We start from the raw sequence: 22,156 nt of genomic DNA, 5'->3' as shown, positions 1-22,156 counted from the left end.
AAGAAAATGATCTGTTCAGTATCTTTTAACCACTACTCCACTGAGAAGTATGTATCTTATAGTATTCATATATATAGAAGTATTCATCTCAATATTGATCTCAGATCTTTTATTTGACATATTTACTTTAAATTTTTTCCAACTCTTTATTTCTTTCTCAGATTAGACATTATTTTCATTCAGCAGAATTCTTTTTTTTTTTTGCATAATCAAACCTATCAGTTTATCTCCAATGAATTCTTATATTTGAAGACAGAAGAGACTGTTTCATCTTTTCACTGGTTTTTCACATATCCAGTACAGTGTCTGGCATAAGATTATTGATTGATAAAAATAATCCTCTCATAATTAATATTGTTCTTCCAATTACTTTTATTATTTTGTAGTCATTGACTTATTTTTGTATATTGCAAATGTGTACAAACATATATTCTGTATGTATTATATCAATATATATGTATGCATATATATCACATATATGTACATATGTATATATTATGTGTATCTTATGAAGATGGACCATTGATGGACCAGCTAACAGCCACATTGGATAGGGTACTGAGCCAAGAGTCAGGAATACCTAAATTCAAATCTAGCCTCAGACATAGTAGCTGTATGTCCCTGGCTAAATCATTTAACTCTCTTTGCCTCAGTTTCCTCATCTGTAAAATGAGCTGGAGAAGGAAATGGCAACCCACTCCAGTCTTTGTGCCAAGAAAATCCCAAATGGAGTCATGGCATTGATGGGAACTCAAGTCAGCTTGCTTTTCCCCTAAGTCAAAATTACTCAACTCATTCTGAAAGTATTTCCCCAAATCTCCCCTGACTGTCCTTATCCATGATGTCTCTCTCCAACTCCTCTTTGCTCTTATCCTTCAAGCATTCTTCCCTACTCCTCCCTGATTTTGTCCTTCGAGTATTCTCCCCCACTCCTCCTTGATCTTACCCTTGAGCAAAACATCACCACAACTGTTTTCCAAAACATCCCTTATCTTCCTAAATCTCCTGATAATCAAAACATTCTCCTAGTTTCTTCCCCTTCCTTTGGTCTATAAAAATTGCCCCTTCCCAAAGTATGGCACAAAATTATACTTGGATTTTGTCTGAGACTTTTACTTGTAAATAAAGATACCTTTAGGCAGGGAGAACAACTCATTGCAGATCTTCACAACATCTGCAACTCATCTTTGCTTTCCTGAATCTCATTACATGGCCATATCTACACGACTGAAATAACTGAACAATATAACCTAAGATTGTTACCCTATTTTTTTTTTTTTTTGCCATTTCACTCTTTTTGTTGAATAATGGTTCCATTCCTCAGTATTTTTTTAATTTTAAACCATGAGCTTATCAAAAACTAAACTCAAGATATTTGTTAAATGTGACTGACAATTCTGTTACTTTAGCTATTATTTCCATTCCAATTAAATATTTTACTATCTCAGTGCCATTCTTTGTCTGGGTGAGTAGCATTGGTAAGGGACTGAATATCTAGGCCAAGTTAATTTCAGATGTTACTAGTTCTGAATTGAGGGATGAGTGGAAAAAGGTAGATAAAATTACCATTAAAAGTCTCTACAATTTGAATCCAAGACTTCAAGAGTCACATTAAGTAAATAGTTTAGTGTTTGTATTACAATCACTGTTTTTTGTTTTTCAAATTATATTTTTTTCAGTTGAAAATCTCCCTTCTTCATCTGATACCTCCCACCCCCACCCCCACCCTCTTTATTTTACAAGGTGAAAAAACTGTGGCCCCAATAAGTTTAAATGATTTGTCTAAGGTAACTCAGGGTAATAAATAACAGAATGAGGATTTGAACCTAGGCCTTTTCTCTTCCAAATCAGTAATCTTCATTATGCCATACTAACTAAGTCTGGATAACCTTAACTGCATGTCTCCTTATCCAACCTTGGTTTCTGCCATGAAGGCAATGTAGTGGATACAGTGTTAGACTTAGGACTTAGGAAAACAAGTTTAAATTCCTACTTTGAAACTGACTAGCTAATTCTCAATTTCTCTCAGCCTCAGTTTCTTCCTCTATAAAATGGGGATAATATCTTATTCTATAGTGTTATTATAAGGCTCAAGTGAGATCATTTGTCAAGTGCTTCCCTATTTTTTAATCAATTCTTTCCCCAATATTTAACAGAACACATATGCAACAGTGTAGTGTTCATGGCATTATGTTATATGTACCGATGGAAGATGTAAGAGGACAAAGCTAAAGAGAAAGATAGAACCAGAGGACAAAGCCAGGACAATCATGGGTTTTAAGGGAGAGGGAAAGAAAGGAATAAGGAATAATATAGAGTAGGTCAAAGCAGGAAGAGTACAGGATGATGAGAAATTACAGAAAAATGGGCTAGGAAAAGAATCAAGGGAATGGAGGAACTTGCTGCTATGACATGGGTAAGTAACATGATGCTGATAGAAACAAGTTTCCAATGGAATCAGTTTCAAAGTTATAATGTTCCTGGAGGTAAGGATGGTAGCTGGCTAGGCAGAAAAGTACAGGTGAGTAAGGGGGTGTGGCAAGAGACCTACGGGTCAGGATTTGCTAAAAGGTCAGAGGAATGAAGAATGGGTCTGAGAGGAATCAAGGAGAGACTAGAAGTAGTTACAGTAATTGGGTAAGAGAAAAGGTTAAGGGAAGTGGAAATGTGGTACAGTGGTCATAGATGTAGCAGTCCTATGTCCAAGAGCAGTGATCCAGAGAAAATGGTCACAGATAAAACAAACATCACTGACTTGGCTATCAAACAATTTTTATTAAGTTGGTTTCCAGTTTGAGAGGTGAGAATAGAAGGAAAGTAGAAGTCAAGAGTAAATCCTGATATAATTAGGCCTCCCCTTCCATTCATAAAGAAGGGATGAGAAAGTACAGAGCAGGTGTGAACCACAGGAAATTCTATGGGGGTGGGGGAGAGGAAGGAGAGAATATCATCCCCTAAACCTGACAGCCCTGTGTTTCATATTTCTGGAGGAATTCACTGAGGTTGGCACAAGCAGGCCGATATCTTAAGGCCTGGCAGTTCTTTTCAGACGGTATCTCCTCAATCCAAGTCATGGAGTCCAGCAAATACTGGGGCCTATGTAAGAAAGAGTCAGGGATGAGAACCTTAGAGGGAGGGAAGGCCTGGGTCTGTGAGTCTCCAAAGGAATAAGGGTTTGGGGCCTCAGGGAAAAGCCAAAGATACAAGTAACAGGGTCCCTCTAAGTCATAGATAACTCACTGTCCCTTAATGTCGAAGGTGACTCCATCAAGTCCCATGATCAAATATTCCTTTCCAGGTTCGAGCTGCAAACGACAGGAAACTCGGACCAGGAAGTTTCGAGTCTGGCCAATACCAGCTTTGACATCTTGAGCTAAGAGAAGGAAAGAAGAAAACATTAGAGGGGCAGGGATATCCCCCTGCCACCCTTATCCCCATTCCCCAGCTACCCCCACCCAATGTTTGCAGCCCCCATCAATACTATAGTGCAGAACACGGGTAATCCTAGTTTCAAAGAGTCGGAAGGCAGCTTTGTCCTCTGCTCGGAGAACTTCAACCTGGAAACCTGTTATTGGGAAGAAGGGAGCAGAGGTCACCCTGGGAGTTGAGAGAATTAAACTTGATATGGTTGGATACTAAGTCAAAAGCTTGGGGTGAGGAGGGAAGTATCTAGAAAAAAATACAGAACTAGAAGACTTAAGATTCCTGGCTCCCTAAAGAAAAAGGCAAGATCTTGAAGGTTATCAATTCACCATAATGTACACGTGGATCATAGCAAGCATAGTTCATCCTGACTTCTTCCTCCATTTTTTCCACTTCTGTGAGTCTGTATTTTTTAGGACATTTTCCTAAGAAAGGAGAAAACAGGGTGTGATGAGCAGAGAAAGAGAACTCACAATGAAACTTGCCACATACCTTCCTAATAGAGGGATGATGCACTCAAAACACAGATGGAGCCTTTTTTTTAGTTTGGTTTGGACAATTTTTGGAAATGGCTAAAGCAGAAATTTGTTTTGCTTAATCATATATGTTTGTAACTCCCTCCCTTCATGGGGGAAAAGAAAAGAATAGAACACAGAAAGGAACTGTTATATACCTTGATTTCTATTTGTATGTGTCTCTCATTATTTCCGGTGCCTTAAGCTCCAAAAAGTATGTATGATATTCCCCCTAAATTCACACCTTACCTATCTAGTATTGTTTTTAACTTACCTTCTGCACACTGGCAAACATCTCCAGAACACAGTGTGGATAGGAGTTTACTCTTACGTGGGGCCCCATAGAACACAACACATTTCTGCTCTGTTGTAAAGATAAAAAAGTCACAGATAGTCACAAAACTGTCTCTCCATTTCCCCTACTACTTCTCCATGGAGGAGAAAAGTCCATGGCACAATAATAAGGGGGGAAGGGGAGGAAGGACCTTAGGCTCAAGACTCTCTTTTCATCTTCAAATCAGACAAGAATTCCAAATAATCCTATGTTTTCTCAGAATGCCCAAGATCTTTGTGTGCCCCATGCTATTTCATCATTTCCCTTCTTCCCCCATCCTACCTCCCTATATATTGAAGTCCAGGTTCTCCCATGCTTCCTTTTTTTACTTACCAGGCTCATAGTAGTCATAAAGAACAGCAGTTGCTGGTTGCACCAACCCCACAGGCACCTCCTGCACAGCCTCAAAGCCTACACAATCCCGGGATGCTGAAACCTGAGGTAACAGTAAAAGAACGCTCAAGTGGTTATTTAAATCATCCCTGTCCCCCAATCTACTATCTCTCTCTTGCTAGCTTTCTCCATTATCTTCTTTGCTCTCAGCTTTCTCTTCATTTTGTTCTGTTATTTTAATCCAGGGGTAGTAATCATATAATGAGAAAAGCAATCATTTTGATATCAGAGGACCCAAGGTAAAATCTGGGTTCTACTAATTAACTAATTCTAAAAACCTGGGCAAGTCATTTAATTTCTCTTGGTTTCAAGTCTTGGTCTCATCTATAAAGTAAAGGGTGGAGTACAAAAAAACTTTGGAGGTTCCTTCCACCTATAAATCTATCATGCTGAATAGATGGAAAAAAACTTTAGATAGGAAAGTACAGGCTCTGGAGGGACCAGGAAAAGCTCTCTGCAGAAGGTGGTTTTAAGTCTAAGAGGACAGCCAGTTTAAAAGGCCTGATGGTAGGAAATAAAGTACCTACTATGTGCCAAGCTAAGTAAAAGCTTTTATAAATATTTTATCTCATTTGTTAGTCACAACTTTGAAAAGTTAGAACTGTTATTATCCCCATTTAACAATTGAGGATATTAAGGCAGAGGTTAAGTGACTAGATTAAGTGTCTCAGACCACATTTGAACTTGGGCCTTCATGATTCCAGGCCCAGGGCTCTATCCCCAGCACCATCCAGCTGCCAACCTAGGAAATAACTCTGATTTTTTCCTATTCCACCTTTAAGTTACTAATTTTTTCCTTCAAAACATCTATCCTATCTGTCTCTTTTCCCCCCATTCTTACTGCTAACTCTATTAGTCTTAGCCTTCACCCTCTCAGGCCTTGTTTCTTAAAAAGCTTCTTAACTGGTCTCTTTGCTTCCAGTCTTTTTCCTTTCCAGCCCTGCCACCAGATTCATCTTCTTTCATTATACCATGTGATGTAATGATTCTTCCTTAAGTCTGTATTTTTGCTGTCTTTAAAAATTGCTACACCAAAAACTGCCAGAGGACTTCTGGCGGGGAGATGGCAATTTCAGCTTGGGGGAGGTCTGAATATTCACTGAGTCCAGACTGCCAAAGGGTTGTAGAGCACAGAAAAGGTAGAGTCTGCTATGGCTGCTGTTCTCGAAGCCCTACCTTTATTTTCTATGTTGCAATTTTACTAAAGTTGTTAATTATTTCAAATAGCTTTTTAGTTGATTAAAATATACCATCATATCATCTGCAAAGAATAATACCTTTGTTTCATTATTGCCTGATCTAATTCTTTCGATTTCTTTTTCTTCTCTTATAGCTCTAACATCTCTAGTACAGAGAAGGTACAGAGAAGCTTCCTGCTTATCCCCATTACATATAATGCTTTCTGGTGGTTTTGAACAGATACATACTTACCATTTAAAAGAAAAGTCTATTTCTTGCTATGCTGTTAGTATTTTAAATAGGAATGGGTTCTGCATTTTGTCAAAAGTTTTTTCTACATCTATTAAGATATGATTCCTGTTGATTTTATTATTGATATGGTAAATTATGCTGTTCAATATTCCTAATATTGAACCAGCCCTGATTCTGGTATAAACCTTTGGTCATATTATTATGTGGCATTATTCTGTTCATATATTGCTACAATCTTCTTGCTAATATTCAAAAATTTTGCATTAATGTTCATTGAGAAATTGGTCTATAGTTTTCTTTTTCTTTTTTGACTCTTCCTAGTTTAGCTATCAGTCTCTACCTCAGAAACTACTAAAAACATGAAAACTACTAACATGAGTCAATGAGCAATTGGTTATTAACCTATTAATATGAGCAGTATCTATCATCTCAGTGTTACCAAAGGGTTCAGAATTATAGCTATCCCAGGGTCTAATCAGAAATAGAAATTTCACAGTAGGTCAGAAGACAGGGAAAAACAGGAGCAGGGCATGACTCAAAGAGAAAGTCAATCTGTTTGAGATCATGGTAGCAGGCAGTCTCAGGGGCTGATAATGGCAGCAACTTCCAAAGCAATCCCAATAGACTTTGGACAGAAAATGACATCTGCATCCAGAAAAAGAACTAAGGAGACTGAATGTAAATCAATATATGCTATGTTCACTTCTATTTTCTGTTTTTCTTTATCTCTCCCATGATTTTTCCCTTTCTTCTGATTTTTCTCTCCCAACATGATTCATAAAGAATGTGTATGGAAAATAAATAAATTTACTGGGGAAAAAAATAGATAATGGCAGCAACCAACACTGTCCACGAAATGATGCTGGACCTTGATGTCTATTAGAACTCAGATGAAAAAGGTCAGTTTCACTTATAAGCAGAGCCAGTTTTAACAATGACTTAAGTTTCAAGCAAATTGACCAAGGTGGAAAGAAATGGTTGAAAATGAGGGTAGTGCTTCCAGAAGAGCAACCAAGAACCAGAGTTCTTTGCCTTTTCTGCATCCAAGATCCCTTTGGCAGTCTGGTGAAGCCTAAAGTCCCTTTCTCAGAATAGCATTTTTAAAAGATCAAAAGAAATGCTACATTTCAATCAGAGGTTATTAAAAAAGGGAGATGTTTTCCCATCCAAAGTTCACATACTCCTTGATTTTGTAAAATCAGTAATCCCTCACCTATATCTGCAAGGTCTGTGAAGGATATCTTTCAGGCCCAAGGGAGGACTCTCTAGGACAAGACCTTTTGAGAGAATGTGAGGCAAATACAACTAGATTTTAAGGAGATGGGATTGAGGGGAAGATCAGGAATGAGTAAGATATCAACCAGTTAAACTCATGTCTTTAAACTAACATAAGCTCCATATAAAAGGTAACAGGGTCTCATGCAAAAAAGCACTACATATGAAGGGAGGAAAATGGGCAAGTCATTTTCCTCTCTACACACTCAGTTTCCCCTTCTATAAGACAGAAATAACTCAACTTGTGCTATCTCCTTCACAATCTGGTCTGGGGGGGAAATGCCCAAAATTCCCCCTTCCCCCCTGAGGCAATTGGGATTAAGTGACTTGCCCAGGGTCACACAGCTAGGAAGTGTTAAGTGTCTGAGGCCAGATTTGAACTCAGATCCTCCTGACTTCAGGACTGGTGCTCTAACCACTGTGCCACCTAGCTGCCCTATGTTCATAAATCTTAAAAGTATTATATGAGAGTGAGTTTTTTAATCTAAACTAATGTTTAGACATTTCTAATTCTCTCAGCTACCAATAGAGTACTCTGCATTCAGTGGAGACTTAAATAAATGAACATTTTCAATGCTGACCAGTCAACCAATCTGTGGCTAGACTGAATTTATCAAGGAATTAGACCTTGACACTTTATAAACTCAATAGTTCTTTGGTCTGTGTGATTTGATTTGTCTTGCTTTTTCTTCTGGGTGACTTTTCATTGAAATAAAAAGCCTTATAAACCTTAAAAGTTTATAAAATAACATTGTATTAAATAATAATAATAAATTGTAAATAATGAATTGTAATAAAATGGTTATAAAAATAACAATTGTAACTACAAAATTTTTCATGTCAGTCAACTATCATTTATTAAGCACCTACTATGTGCTAAATTCTAGAGATATAAAGAAAGGCAAAAAGGAGTCTTTTCACACAGAAGACATAATCTAATAAGGGAGACAATGTACAAAGAGCAATTTCAGTTTAATGATGAGGTCAAAGTAATATAAGATGAGAAATAGGGGAGAAGAGGGAGTCCCTTGAATGATCTCAGGTTTTTTCAGTGAAATATGAGGAATGGCAATCAATGAGAGGGTGGGGAGAAGGGGAACTTTGGAAAAGTCGCTGTGGGATGGTCAGTCAAGTTGGGAGATTTAAATGGATTGCCTTACCACAGTGAAGACCCAGTAATAATTATTGTTATTTTTTTGATAGTAGCAACCATGTTCTTTATATTCCCCAGATACTCAGCCCAACACTGGACTGTACAGAGCAGAAGCTGGAATCCCCCTGTTCACTGAAGATTTTAGGACCAAAGTGTGTATATATATATATATATATATATATATGTGTGTGTGTGTGTGTGTGTGTGTGTATAGGGTAATGGAACTAGAGATTGGGGAAATGTTGAGGTCTAGTAAGACTAATGAAAAGATATTAAAGAAGGAGGCAAAAAAAGCATTTTGTGTGTTAGTAAACATTAAGTTCCTACTATGTGCCAGGCATTTTGGATACAAAAAGATAGTTCCTGCCCTCTAGAAGCTTACAGTCTGACAAGGAAGACAATAAGCAAATAGCTTTGTACAAAACATGCTGTATGCAAGATAAAAGAGGAAGTAATTAAGTGTGTGTGTGTGTGTGTGTGTGTGTGTAACAGGATCAGAGAAGATGCTATGAAAAGAAATGGGGTGGGAAGGGAAGGAGGGATTTTGGTGGAAGGCCACCTTGGAGTTTTGCCATACACACACACACACACACACACACACACACACACACACACACACACACACACAAAATCTCTCCTCTCTCTCTCTCTCACCGAATCGAAGTACAGCAGGACATGGGGTCCCTGGGTCTCAAAGTGACTCACGTAACGATCCGAGAGTGATGTCAACTAGAAAGAAAAAACAGAGGTCAAGGAAAAAAACACCACAGAACTTCCCACCCAAAGGACCAAAGCGATTGAAGTAGAAAATGGGAACAAGAACAGTACCTAGCATAATTGCCTCATCTAGACAAGAATAATAATTAGTTGTAGAAATTGAGATAGCTGAGTCTAGACAGACAAAAGGGACCTGAATTCTTGGATGTCTGAAAGCAACTGGAAGGTCACAGAAGGTAAGATCTGTTGAGAGCTGAAAGACTACTCAGAGACCATCTTAATTCAATCCCTTCATTTTATAAATGAGCCACAGGGAATGTAAAGGAATAGGTCAAGGTCACATAGGTAAGTGTCAGAAATAAAATGTGAACCAAAAACCTAGGATTCCAGAGATAACAAGATTAACAATGACCCAACTGGGAAGGAAGAACAACAATCCTACCTTTTCTAGATCACTGTGTAGGGCATGGAATCCACTCAGCAGGGTGATGTCTACGATAGCCATTCCAGGGAATCTGACTCCATCACTTCGCCTTTGAGGAGAGATACTTTTGACTCCAGCTTCTACTGACCCAGAAGTTCAACCCTTGACTCAAAAATCCACCTCCCAGTTAGTCCGCCAGCTGTCCTCCTATTTACTACCCTGGGATATAGGCATCTGATTATCCAGTCCCTGGCTTCATCTTCAAGCTCTCATCTCCCTCAAGTACTTCCAACCTGCAAGCACTTACCAGATGCATACTTCATAATGCACTTTCTGCTCCTTCTCATCTCCTGCCTTGGGTGCTTCCCTCTTTCTGCGGTTCCGACGACCCTCAAATAGATGCAGAGGTGTCACAGGAGACACCAAGGGACTTGGGTCATCCCTAAGTTGGGGCTCTTCCTCATAGTATTCATAGTCATCATCAGATTCCTCTAGCATTGGAACATGGACATGAGAAGGGATCCAAGTGTCTTGTTCCCTAATTCCCACTTCCCTCAGGGACCCAAATATACAGACCCCCTCTGACCCTGCATTCACCTGAATATTGGACAGAGCCTGTGACTATCACTTCCAGCCTGAAGTCTTTACAAGTTGTATTTTTCTCCTCCAGGATGTTGAATTTATGTAGAATCTTGGGAAGGGAGAAGAGTTTTGATTTTGATTTTATTTGGAGGGCAAGGGGAGAAATCAGAATCATTCTGTCCCTATTCTTCATCCTATTTTGGATACATTACTAGCTTCTCCTACTCAGTTCATTCTATAGAGCTTCTCCATGAAACAGTTGATTAGACTACACATTACCAGCTCTAAGATGAAGTGTTTTGCCTTGAATTGAGAGGTCTTTGGTGTCCTTTCCCTTTCTGGATAAATAGGATTTCCCTCCTCACCTTTCAGGAAGTCAGTAAGTTGATCAACAAACATTTATTAAGTACTTAAAATGTGTAAAGCATTGTGCTAAGTGTAAGGAATACAAAGAAAGCAGTTAAGTCAACTCTAATTCTCCTAATCACAGATCATCTTTCTGGCCCACCAGCCTCTCCAGTTCTCACCTTTAAGGTCCCTTTGCCGCTTCCTCCCACCTTCACAGTGATCTTGCTGCCCAAGGGGAACTTTTGGAGAGTAAGAAGAGAGAAACATATCAAATGAGAAAAGAGAAGCTTTTGGCCCATTATTCAACCCATTCCCTCTTTAGTGGGAGGGAAATTAGCTAAGAGAGGGAGATGCTAAGGGGGAAAGAAAACAAGGATATCTAGAAAGTGGGGGGAGAAGAGAATAGGAACTATATAAGTGCCCCTGTCCTCACCCCCATTCCCTAGGAGCAACTAAGCCCTCTCTGCTCTGAAGTTGTGCAGGTCAGGAGCTATAGCTAGATGAGGCACAGGTGAGAGCCAGTATCTTTAGGCTCACTTTTAAGGCCCCAGTCCCCAATAGTCTCCATGGCCAAATCCAAAGGCTTATCACCTGTAGATCCTCTTGTATCCCTGATGTTTGATGGTTGTTTAATTTAATGATGTGGGCTTTAGTTCCTTGGCGATTCTGACTGCTCAGAGTCACATTTAGTGTGGTCTTTGTGGGCGTATGGCTGGCAATCCAGTACTCAGATAGGGCATCCAGAGCAACTACTGTGTCCTGGAAAAGTTCACATCATTCTCTAGTCCAGAGCTTATGGGAATCTGCTTCCTCTCTGCCTCCCTCCCCAATTACTCCCCAGGACCCTGCATTCAGTGTCCCCTATACCTGAGTACTGCGGAATCCCCCTTGGAAGCTCGCCTGGTGAGTTAGCCAGTTTGCAGCCTGATCAGCCAACTCAGCCTTCCCCTCTCGCAAAAGGAGATGGAGCAACACATAGGCTGTTGTTTCTACCCACAGGGCCGGAGCCAGGGGAGTGGGCTGTGAGGGGCCACCACTGGCACTTGGAGTTGGTAAGATAGCATTATTTTGAGACCCAGCAACTGGACCCCAGTATAAATCGTCTATGAGGTATAAGGAAGATAAAAGCAGAGAGGGAAAAAGTGAAACAGAAAAAGGAATAGTCACAGAGTCAGAAATATAATCACAATGCTCATGCCTCCTTATCCCAGAATTCTCTTTTTTGTAGCTTTTTATTTTATCCCCAAGAGTGGCCTGCTATTCTTTTTAGGCCTAAAACCTTGTCTCTTCCCTTGTTCATTCTGAAATCTTGTAATTCTTCTTTTATCTTCCTCTACATCCTGATTCCTTCCTAGCCTTCGCTTCTCCTATCACAAACCTTGAAATCCTGTCATGCTGGATTCAATTTTCTAGGCAGCTAGGTGTTGTAAGTGGATCACTGCTCTGACTGCTAGGAGTCATACTGAGTCAGGAAGACCTAAGTTCAAATGTGACCTCAGCCACTTACTAGTATAATCCTGAGCAAATCACTTAATCTCTATTTGCTGCTCATCTGTAAGATGGGAATGAAAGAATCCATAACTCAAAGGGTTGCTATAAGGACCAAATGAGATGATATTAGCACAATACCTGGCACCCACTAGGTACTCCTTCTTTCTTTCCTTCCTTCTTTTCCTCCTTTCTTTCCTTTCAACACAAGAGCTCAGATCCATCTATTAGCTCCCAGGGTCATGACTGGGTCCTTAGACATTTACCTCCTTCTTCTTGTGCCATGGTCATAATATTGTTATGGGCAAGATTCTGATCAGCTTCGGGGGCCTTAGTCAGGGTCAGGGCATAGGCTGTAATGGCGGCTGCATGAGATCCCAGGAGCCCAGCAGTTGCCTTTGCCACCAGGAATGAGTCTGCTCGTGAAATAGAGGCTTTCTAGGGAAAAAAAGACTCCTTGAATTCTGGAAATAGGATTTTCAGGGAAGAGTTGGGAAGCTGGCAGATGGGGGGGGGGGGGGGAGAGAGAGGGGCAAGGAAAATGAGCGCTGTATTTACCACTCTCTGCAGCATCTCTTCCACTCTCTCCTTGTCAGGATCATCCTCAGAAGTATGGAAGGCAGTGAAACTGTGCTGGAGGGCCACAACTACAAAGGCAGTTAGGGCCACCGACTCATCAGGTCCCACTAGGCCACCCTGGAAGAAAAAATCAAAGGAAACAATAAGAGATCACTACATGGGACAGGGGAAGAGCCTTCTTTGTCCTTCCCCTTAAGCAGATTTGACAATTTCCTCCCACCCTCACCCAGAAACCAAACTTTTCCTCTCCCTTTTTCTCCACCTCACTCCTGAACCCAGCACCTGCATATCTCTATGGATGACTGGACAAGGGTCCTGGAAAGAACCATCTCCAAGCTGATTTGTCAGAAGCCACTGGACTGTCTCCCTCAGCTCTTCCAGAGAGCCACCCACTTGCTCCTGGGCTATGCTGAGCACTTTAAGGACAAAAGCTGTGAGCCTAGGAAAAGGGGAAGTATGAGTCATCACAGTCTCCCATATTATCTGGTTCTCACTCACTGTGAAATGTTGTTGTCCTGCCCAAATCTCTCCCCTACTCTAGATATTGCAACTTTTCTGGTGGTCCATCTCACCAAGTGCTGCTATCCCGGTGTAACCAAGCTCCATAGGAACCATCTTTTTTTCTGAATTGCAAGATACGAGCATAGCCTTGGGAGGGAAAAAGAGCTGCTGGTTTCCATTCTACCTTCTGTCTCTTCCCACTCTCCAACTCCCCAACGATGTTTTTGGATTCTCTGTTTCTCCAACTGTCATATCCCAAGGTTCTTCTTTTTCCATTTTCTCTTATCTTGTGCCCTCCCAAATAAACTGACCTTTACCCACCTATTTCCCCTCTCCCTACTTCTATTTCACACCTTTCTGGATGAGATCTGTTGCACGGTCTTTCATCTCAGGAGGAAGCTTCCCCCACTGCTCGGTCTTGTCCAAATAACGGGAAGCAGCAAGTGTGGGGGACAGGTAGATCATGGTTTGTTCTGCACAGCCCTGAGGCACCCTCAGCAAAGACCCTAGCCCTCCTGGGGACAGGGCTCCCCCAGAGCCCAGGGTCTCCATGGGTTCAGAGGCTACATGGAACAAAAGAGAAAAAAATCCATGACTTAAGTCTTCAAAATGAAAGGCTAGAAAGGACAGAAGGGTCATGAGATTACTGTGGGATTAGAGGCCATAGGAATGGCAAAGGGGAACATCAACAGGAATCAGAGTAAAATCAGAGTAAGGGGAACAAAATGAACTGGAGGTTCAAGCAACCTGGGGATCTGGAGTCAACAGAACTAACTACCTGTAACACGAACAATACTACTGAAGTCTCCATCAGGGATAATATTGGATGGGTTCTCCCCAGGAATATCAAAGGACCGGCCACGGGAATCTGAAGAGAAGTAAAGAGTCAGAGATCTGGAAAGGGTCATATCACATTCTCCCATTCTTTTTTTTTTTTTTTAACTGAGACAATTGGGGTTAAGTGACTTGTCCAGGGTCACAGGAAGTGTTAAGTGTCTGATACCAGATTTGAACTCAGGTCCTCCTGATTTCAGGGCTTGTGCTCTATCTATTGCGCCACCTAGCTGCCTCCCCCCCCATTCTACCATTCTTGGGGATTCTGAAATATTCCCCCTCAAATCTTACTCCTTATGCATATATATTCTGAAGTGAGAGGGACATTAGTAGGGGACCAAGAAATGAGGCATGAACCCTAGGGAGAAGAGTCTAAGGGAACCACTTACCTAAAGGATTCAGCTTGTAGGCATACTCCTTAATCTGAACTGCTCCTTCTCTCTATCCAGGTGAAGGGAAAGCAAAGGTGATCACTCAAAAGCCAAGGAGAAAAGGCCTGATCTATCTCTATAATTCAGACTATCCTCAACTCCTATTTCCAGGGTTTGGGCTGCAAAGACTTCTGAAGGGTAGGGGAGAATACAGATACAGCAAAGAGGAAAAGGAGCTGTTGGTCAGGATTTAGGAATAAATAGGAGGTCCAGGCAGAAGGTTTGAGAGATTGGTCACATGAGAAAGGAAAGTAAGATGATTTGAAAGGGAAGTGGGGTTTCAAGTTGGAGACTTGGGAATAGGTTTGAGGAAGAAATCTGATAGGTAGGTAAGGTTGGATGATGGGTCAGGGGTCCCAACTCTCACCTCAATGTGTAGAACTTTAGCCACAGCATCTCCAATTCCAAAAGGTCCCTGGGCCATGACCTTCAGGGACACAGCAGCAGCAGCCGTGGGCACAACAGGAAAGGAGACAGGCCGTGCTGAGATAGCAGGCACTTCCAACTTTATCATTCTGCCGCCACCACCAGCCAGGCACAGCCCTTCCACAGGAGACACCTGGACATTCACCTGGCAAGAGGTGGTAGTGACAGGAAGAAGGAATGAAGAGAATCATGGGAACCAAATATCCCTCTCCTTTCAGTTCCTCACTTGCTTCTCCCACTCCCCACAAGATCTCACAGACAGATTCTTGTTCAGGTAGTTATAGATGACAGGTCGAAGCTCTAACTGCTCAAATCTTCGTACAGAGTGGGGAAGGCGAAGATGTAAGTGGAATTCTTGGAAAACTTTAACCTGAACAGGTTGAGCCACACAAAGACCTGGTTGGAGGAATGAGTCAGAGGGATCAATGAGAGTGGAGACACATGGAAGCATGATACATTTAGAGGAGCAGAAAAACAATAAAGAAAAGAGCAAATGAATCATTAGGAGGTAGGTCCAGCACAGGAAAAGTTGGGGAAACACAGGAAGGGACCTGTCCCACCACAACTCTAATGGAGGTGCTTACAAAGCTCCCAGACACTCCCTTTCTTCAAGGTGGCCCCAGGGCTTCAAGACCAACTAGCAGAATTTCCCCTCCCTTTTCTCCCAACTTTCTTTCCAATGGGAAAAGTGAAAGATCCCAGGGAGCTAGTCCTTGGGAAACCACAAGATAATCAGCAGAATACTCTAAAGGACACAAAACTCCATGTAAAGATGATATTAAGAAAAGGGAATAAGATGGGAGAGAGCAAAAAAGAACGGATGAGTAGGAGTATTGCTGTCACCTTTTGTCTGGGAAAGGCTCACAGCATGGATTTCCCATGTGGTCAGAGAATCAGGGACATACTCAAAAACCCTGTGTTGAAGGAGCATAAAGAACAACTATCAAATCTGGGAACTGGATGCTGGGGTTCCCAAGGGGTGTGGTGTTTTTTGGGGGGAGGCATCTGAAATGTCTTCCTGGTCTCCTTACTTTTTAACTTTGTCTACTGTCAACAGGGACCAGAGCCAGTTCTCGGGGAAATAACTCCGGACGAGGATATCATCTTCAACGAGCAGTTCTTCTTCCTCGTTCCACATATCCTGGGCTGGGATGAATGAAAAAAGTTATAAATAGCACTCCTCACTGAATACCCACTCAGGCCATAACCAATACCCATAACTGTTACCTCGGGCAAGCCCCATGCTGCCCCTAATGCGGGTCTTTTTACGAAGCTCTTCAGCAAATTGGCAGCAGGACAGGAAGGCCTCACGGCAAGTAGGTTCTGGTACTCTGGTCATTCGTTCTCTGCAGGATCGACGCATCGGCAATGGTGTCATCCCATCTTTGCAGCAGTGCTTGACTTGACCAACATATTGATTCACTGTGGGCAGTGGAAGAATGTTCACTGGAAATAGCCCCCCACCATCAGACACAGATATGGTTCTGGTTCTAGTCTTGTCACTCACTCTTCTGAAGAATTGCCTTCTGGAAATCCACATTTCTTCTTTTTCGGCTTTTATTTTCCTTGCATCTCAGGTCTACAGTAGTAAATTATAAAAGGATGGAGGCCTAGTCACATAGATCCCATGTCCTTTCCTTCCATTTCTTACATAAAACTATTTCCATTCTTTTCCGATCCACCCCTTTTCCTTTCTTCTTCGGGTTCTCTTAATCCCAGAGTATCAAACTTTGAAAAGGATCTTAAAGATAACTCATTCTTATTTCCTAATTTTACAGATAAGCAGAGTAAAGACCAGAGAGAAAACTCAAGGTCACTCAGTTTGTTAACAGCCTCCCAGACCAGTGCTATCCCATACTATCTCACCTCCCTCCATTTTCCCTCCATTCTACTCCTTTTCTCCATTCTTACTTTTAATTCTTCCTACCCACCTACCCCCACCAAAAAACTCTGTTCGTACTTTTCCTGGGTGAGGTCCGCTTGTATCCATCTGAAAACATCAAACCAGCGGACTCAAAAACCTCGAGAGCATTGATCTCACCCCCAGGACCACAACCCAGGTCATAACTGTTCATGGCAGTGAAGACCTGAGGGAAGAAAGACAAGAAATACTCCAGGACGTGGTAACTGAAGGGCAAACAGGAGGGAGAAGAGTAAACAAAAACTGAGGGAAAAGGAGAAAGAGGGAACTTGGTGACAAATGGAAGTAGGGAAAACAGAAAAAGGAGGGTTGCTGTGAGAGAAAGAGTATTGAACATGTGGAATAGGTCCACAGAAAAGGGTGAAATCTGAAGAGGAATTGAAATAGGATTTCTGAAAGGAAAGAAGAGGAACAAAGTGATTAAGGGGTTTGAGGAACATAAGAGATGAGAAAGAAGAGACTCTGGCGACTAGGATTCCAACCTTGTTCATATGGAGAAGGCTGTGTTTCTGGCCACCTGCTGCATACACTGCAGTATCCACAGCCCCCAGAGCTACAATGGCTGAGGAATCTGTGTATAAATTTAGTCTCAGCTGCTCCCCAGGTCGAAGATCTCCCCTCTCCACTTTCATTTCCAGCTAAGAATAGAGGAGAAAAAAACAAGGCAGGACATTATTGGAAAGAAGTTGGTCCTTATTTTTCACATTTTCTGAGCTGTCTTTGACCTACAGCTCCTTTCTCCCATATCTCCTTCCCATCCCAATTACCTTCCCCTCACAATCTCCCACTTGGACATCTACTTTCAAGGAGTTGGCGACTGGCAGACCATTGTGGTAATAGAAGGCAATGACGCGGAAAGAAGGTACAAGATGGGAGGTTACAGGAACAGAGATAGAAGTCACAGCTCCTTTTACCACTCGATGCACAGACTTGATCTCTCCACGTGACAAGACCTGGGAGTATCATAGTAGTTGATGAGACACAAGGATCTGAAAGGAGCTTCCTTTCTATCCTCCTGTATTCCTCACTGTCTCTGCCCTGATTTTTGCTCCAACAATCCTGTGCTTACTGGCCTGTCCTCACCATGTAGTAGTAATGGGAGAAAGCAGCACCATCAATTCCCACAGCATGAAGATTTAGAGTGAATGTCTGTCCCACACGGGGAGGCCTGGAATCCAGCCGCTCCATGGACAAGAGCCCAGGGCCTCCAGAAGGTGGAGCATGGGCAATAATGGTGGCTTCTGCTGGGAAAGGGGATCCCGCAGATACCTGGGAGGAAGCAATAAAAGGAATGGTCAGAGGGACATAGCAATTTGATTCTTCAACTGCTTTCCACCTTATTCCTGAGTGATATAAGGTTCTAACTCATGGCTTCCCCTCCTCCTGCCCCTACTTTTTCCTGCCTTGCCCAGTATCTGACTCCCTTCTCACCATGAGCTGCAACTTTTGAGTGGCCTGGGGAATATTGATGGGGATGCTGAGTTGACCCCTCTCATCTGTATTGAGGTTAAGAACCTGGATATTAGAATCAACACCTGAGGTGATAAATTTGATGGAAACTTTGATGGGGATACCAGGGGCTGGAGAGTCAGAGACATCCTGAACCAAGCCCTAAGGGAAGGTAAAAGAGAAATCAGAGAAAAAGAAATTAAAATTGTCCCATCCCACTTATCTTCACCACCTTTCCCATCTCTCTTATATTCTCCCTCTCTATCCCTTTTCCCAACACCCTCCAGAAATGACCTGTAGCAGGAAAGGGGTTCCTGGTATGAAATATTGCTGGGTGCTACTGAGATCCACCGAAAATGGAGATGAGACAAAGCGCAAGGAGGTAAGTTCAGCTTCTTCTAGCTCTCCTCCTGGGTCCATGGAAATAGATATAAGAAGTCAGGGGCAAAAATGCAGAGACAAAGAAAAAGAGAAGAAAGATGGGAACAGAAAGACATAGATGATTACGGTCTCTTTATCCTTTCCTAACTACAGTTGGAAGAAGGAGCTCAGATAGGAAAGTCAGGAAAGGAGAGGAGACTATATACAGATGCCCAAAGCAGGAATCATAGTGGAGTGGTAAGGTAGAGGTCACCCACCAGGAGATTCAATGACAGCAGCTGCCACATAGAGACGAAACCCTTGAAGACTATCCATTGTAGTGATGTTCAATGCCTTCTGGATCTCTGCTCCTGAGAGGGTAATGCTACAGAGCCCATCTGACAACTGAGGAAAAGAAATCAAAAGAGAGAGCAGGCACCTGTGGTAAAAATTCCACTATTACCCAATTACCTCCCCAGGTGCCTTTTATGACCTCTGAGACCCACCTTGGACTGTTTCTCTAGTCCTCGAAGAAATTTCTTTTCACCATGCTCACCTAAGACTCCAAATCGAATATAAGCTACTCCCTGCACTGACTTTCCATAAACATACCTAGGGATAAGGGATATTTAATTGAAAGGATGCTTAGAAGAAGCCAAGGTTGTGGGGGGGGGGGGGGAGGGAGGGTGGGAAATAGAATAAAAGGAAGAATCCTGGGGAAGGGGGCAGAGGAGGTGAGGAGAGGAGAGGACAGAGAATATCAAGAGTTATTCTGTATTGGGATCAGGACAGAGAGGTGGAAATAAAGGAAAAGATTACTTGGCCTGTACTTTCAGATGGATCTGCATATCAACACCAGGAGCTACCAACACATAGGGCTCTTCAGGTATGATTTTCACTTCAAAGTTGGGGAGAACTAAATGAGAGTAGAAGAAAACGTCAAAAAGCAATGACAATATCCCTTCTCACTGGGATCCAGTATCCATCCCTAACCCTTTCCCTTTAGGACACCAACTCCCTAGTCTCTAGCTCTTACCATATTTTTTCACCTCAAACTCTGTACTGCTATTGGAATCTAAGCTATCAGAGAATTGAGCTGAGATCCTCCAGGTTCCAGACCTGAAAAGAAATACAGAAAAAACTCAGCCCAACTGGATAGAGTTGGGATACTTGTTGCTCTTATATACACAGTTTCTGAGCTGTCTCTGACCTACAGCTCCTTTCCCCCATATCTCCACCCCATCCCAATTACCTTCCCCTCACAATCTCCCACTTGGACATCTACTTTCAAGCAACAAGAATGTTGCTCTTATATACAGTGGGGGAATTTGGAGACAACATGGGGGGCTGTGAAGATCATAAAGGGTGATGCAACAGGCAGAATTCCAGAGATCCAGAATAAGGTGTCTGAGGGAAGGGGTAGAAAGTGAGAAGGTAGTTAGTGTATATAGAGGTGTTCTGACAGAGAAGGGGTTCAAGAAAGAGCTCACTCTGAGATGTCAGGTATCACAAAATCATCTTGGAAAATGGATCTTCTAGAAAATATCTCACTCTTCCGTACTTGGAGTCCATGAGAGTTCTAAAAGGAGAAGATGGATTCAGTGACAAATGTAGAAGCAGAAGGTTGGAAATAAGTGGTCAATGTAGGGGAGTTAGAAGTCAAGGACTCACTTGAACCCTAATAGTCAAGGTATCTGTGGATGGTCTCATATTCTGATCCAGAGCAAAGACTCGGAATCGCACTAGAAGAAAAGATATAGAGGTGTCGGTGGACTAAAAGAGATACCATGAATTCTATTTTCTCCTCATCCTTTCCCTTTAATAAAGAAAAGCTATTCTGTACATGGCATGCCTGTGCAATAAATTTTTCTTGTTGGCTATGGAGGAATTGTATCTATGAGCTCCTCACCACGCTGGCCAGGGTTGTAAATGGGCTGGTCTGTCTGCAGAAAAAGATGACCCCGACGTGAAGAAAACAACAGGTTGACACCCTGAGTGTCTGTTGGTCGAGATAGAGTCGTTTTCAGCCATGATGTCTTAGCCAGAAGTTGTACAAAACGAGACTCATAAAGCTTATTGAGACCACAACGCTGTACATGAATCAATGGGACCTGAGGGTAGATGGGGATAGTGTCAGAGACAGAGAGAAAAGAGTAAGAGAGACAGAGGAACAGTGCTATGGAAAGACCAAGTAAGAATAAGATTTACAAAGACCAAGGAAGAGGTGAAGACCAGAGATACAGATGTAAGACCAGAAACAGAAGCAAGGAGATAAATGACATATAAGAAAAACACAAAAGAGAGCAGCTAGATGGCAGGCACAAAAAGACCATAGAAGCAAATGGGGATAGGCTGATATGAAGTGGTGAGCTGGGGGTACAATTACCGGGAGACTAAGTAGCTCAAAGTCATGGTCAGAGTCCAGGGTAAAGGGCACATCCTCTGAGCAATGAGGCCCCACTGGGGGCCCTGATGGATTTCTCAGGAAGATAATACCCTTGACTTCCTGCCCCTTTGGGACTCCCTGGAGTTGCAGTCCCACTGAAAGGGGCACACCCAGGCGAACCACAGAGGGTGAAAAGATCAGCAGCCTAGGGGAAACAGGGGTTATGACCTACAAGTACAAATCTTCCTTCCTCCCTTACCTAAGAATTTAGCCCACCTGCCCAGCATTCATCCAAGATCCCACTTCCCATCGGTCCATAGCTATTAGAAATCCCATCCCCACTTTCCATAACCCTCAAGGATAGTTTTCCCCAAAGACCTGGCTTCCTGTACAGTCAAGGTGAAAAGGCTTGAAACCCAAAGCAGTATCCATAACAGCTTCATGGTTGGGAGGACTACAGGGATGGTCAGTCCCAGCTGTCCATCTACTCCTTGCTGACTGTCCCAGGGTCCAGGAAAAATAACTTTGCACTTTGCTCCACCCCTGCTCTGGTTTAGCTGGGAAAACACGTGACAATTAAGAAATGCAACTGGCCCAAAGCCCAGTACTGAAAGTACTGGAAACCTGGGCCCCTCTGAGGAAATATTGGATCCCATTAATATAGGTCTTTCTGAAACAAAATGGTTTTTCTTAAGTATATCCCCAATCTTGATATTTATTCAGGTGAAGTGAGAATATGTATGTCTCCCCTCCACAACCTTCACTCCCACTTAACACGTGACATTCAGATATTATTTTAACAAATTCCAAGGATTGAGTAGGTTTTCAGTGAAATCACAGTAATTCCTATAGAAGACTCCTTTCCAGTCTTTAACCTCTCTCCCATATGAATTGTTATGGAGGGGGACATAGAGTTATCCTTACCCATCCCCATAACTGAACGCCAAATAGACATATTGCATTTAAATGAGGCCTTAAAACAGCACATATAAAATTGTGCATATCCTTTGATCCAGCAGTGCTTCTACTGGATCTGTAGCCCAAAGAAAGCAAAAGGGAAAAGAATCTACTCTTACAAAAATGTTTGTAGCAGCTTTTTTTGTAATGCAAGAAATTAGAAATTGAGTGAATGCCCATCAGTTGGGAAATAGCTGAATAAGTTGTGTTATATAAATGAAATGGAATA

General features: G+C 42.1%; 1 protein-coding gene across 1 annotated transcript; it reads right to left on the bottom strand.

The window, feature by feature from the left end:
• Positions 1-2,755: 2,755 nt before the first annotated feature.
• Positions 2,756-21,464, bottom strand: LOC127561083 (complement C4-like). Its single transcript, XM_051996239.1, has 41 exons — positions 21,349-21,464; positions 20,971-21,175; positions 20,494-20,695; positions 20,256-20,326; positions 20,075-20,163; positions 19,621-19,703; positions 19,404-19,500; positions 19,091-19,196; positions 18,863-18,989; positions 18,519-18,634; positions 18,207-18,386; positions 17,859-18,044; positions 17,543-17,728; positions 17,258-17,413; positions 16,815-16,941; positions 16,362-16,433; positions 16,082-16,276; positions 15,886-16,000; positions 15,698-15,768; positions 15,111-15,250; positions 14,796-14,999; positions 14,387-14,438; positions 13,942-14,031; positions 13,517-13,726; positions 13,235-13,310; positions 12,945-13,101; positions 12,642-12,779; positions 12,350-12,521; positions 11,463-11,698; positions 11,187-11,354; positions 10,775-10,834; positions 10,263-10,356; positions 9,973-10,156; positions 9,684-9,774; positions 9,179-9,253; positions 4,606-4,708; positions 4,213-4,302; positions 3,753-3,848; positions 3,482-3,565; positions 3,241-3,373; positions 2,756-3,096 (listed from the first exon to the last, which is right to left on the bottom strand). Exons 1-41 carry the CDS (start codon positions 21,411-21,413, stop codon positions 2,955-2,957), a joined length of 5,244 nt encoding a protein of 1,747 aa, XP_051852199.1. The 5' UTR covers positions 21,414-21,464; the 3' UTR covers positions 2,756-2,954.
• Between the last annotated feature and the right edge of the window lie 692 nt (positions 21,465-22,156).

Source organism: Antechinus flavipes, chromosome 4 (genome assembly GCF_016432865.1).
Source record: "Antechinus flavipes isolate AdamAnt ecotype Samford, QLD, Australia chromosome 4, AdamAnt_v2, whole genome shotgun sequence".
In the NCBI taxonomy this organism is placed as follows: Eukaryota; Metazoa; Chordata; class Mammalia; order Dasyuromorphia; family Dasyuridae; genus Antechinus; species Antechinus flavipes.
This window is presented reverse-complemented; position numbering and strand designations above follow the sequence as displayed.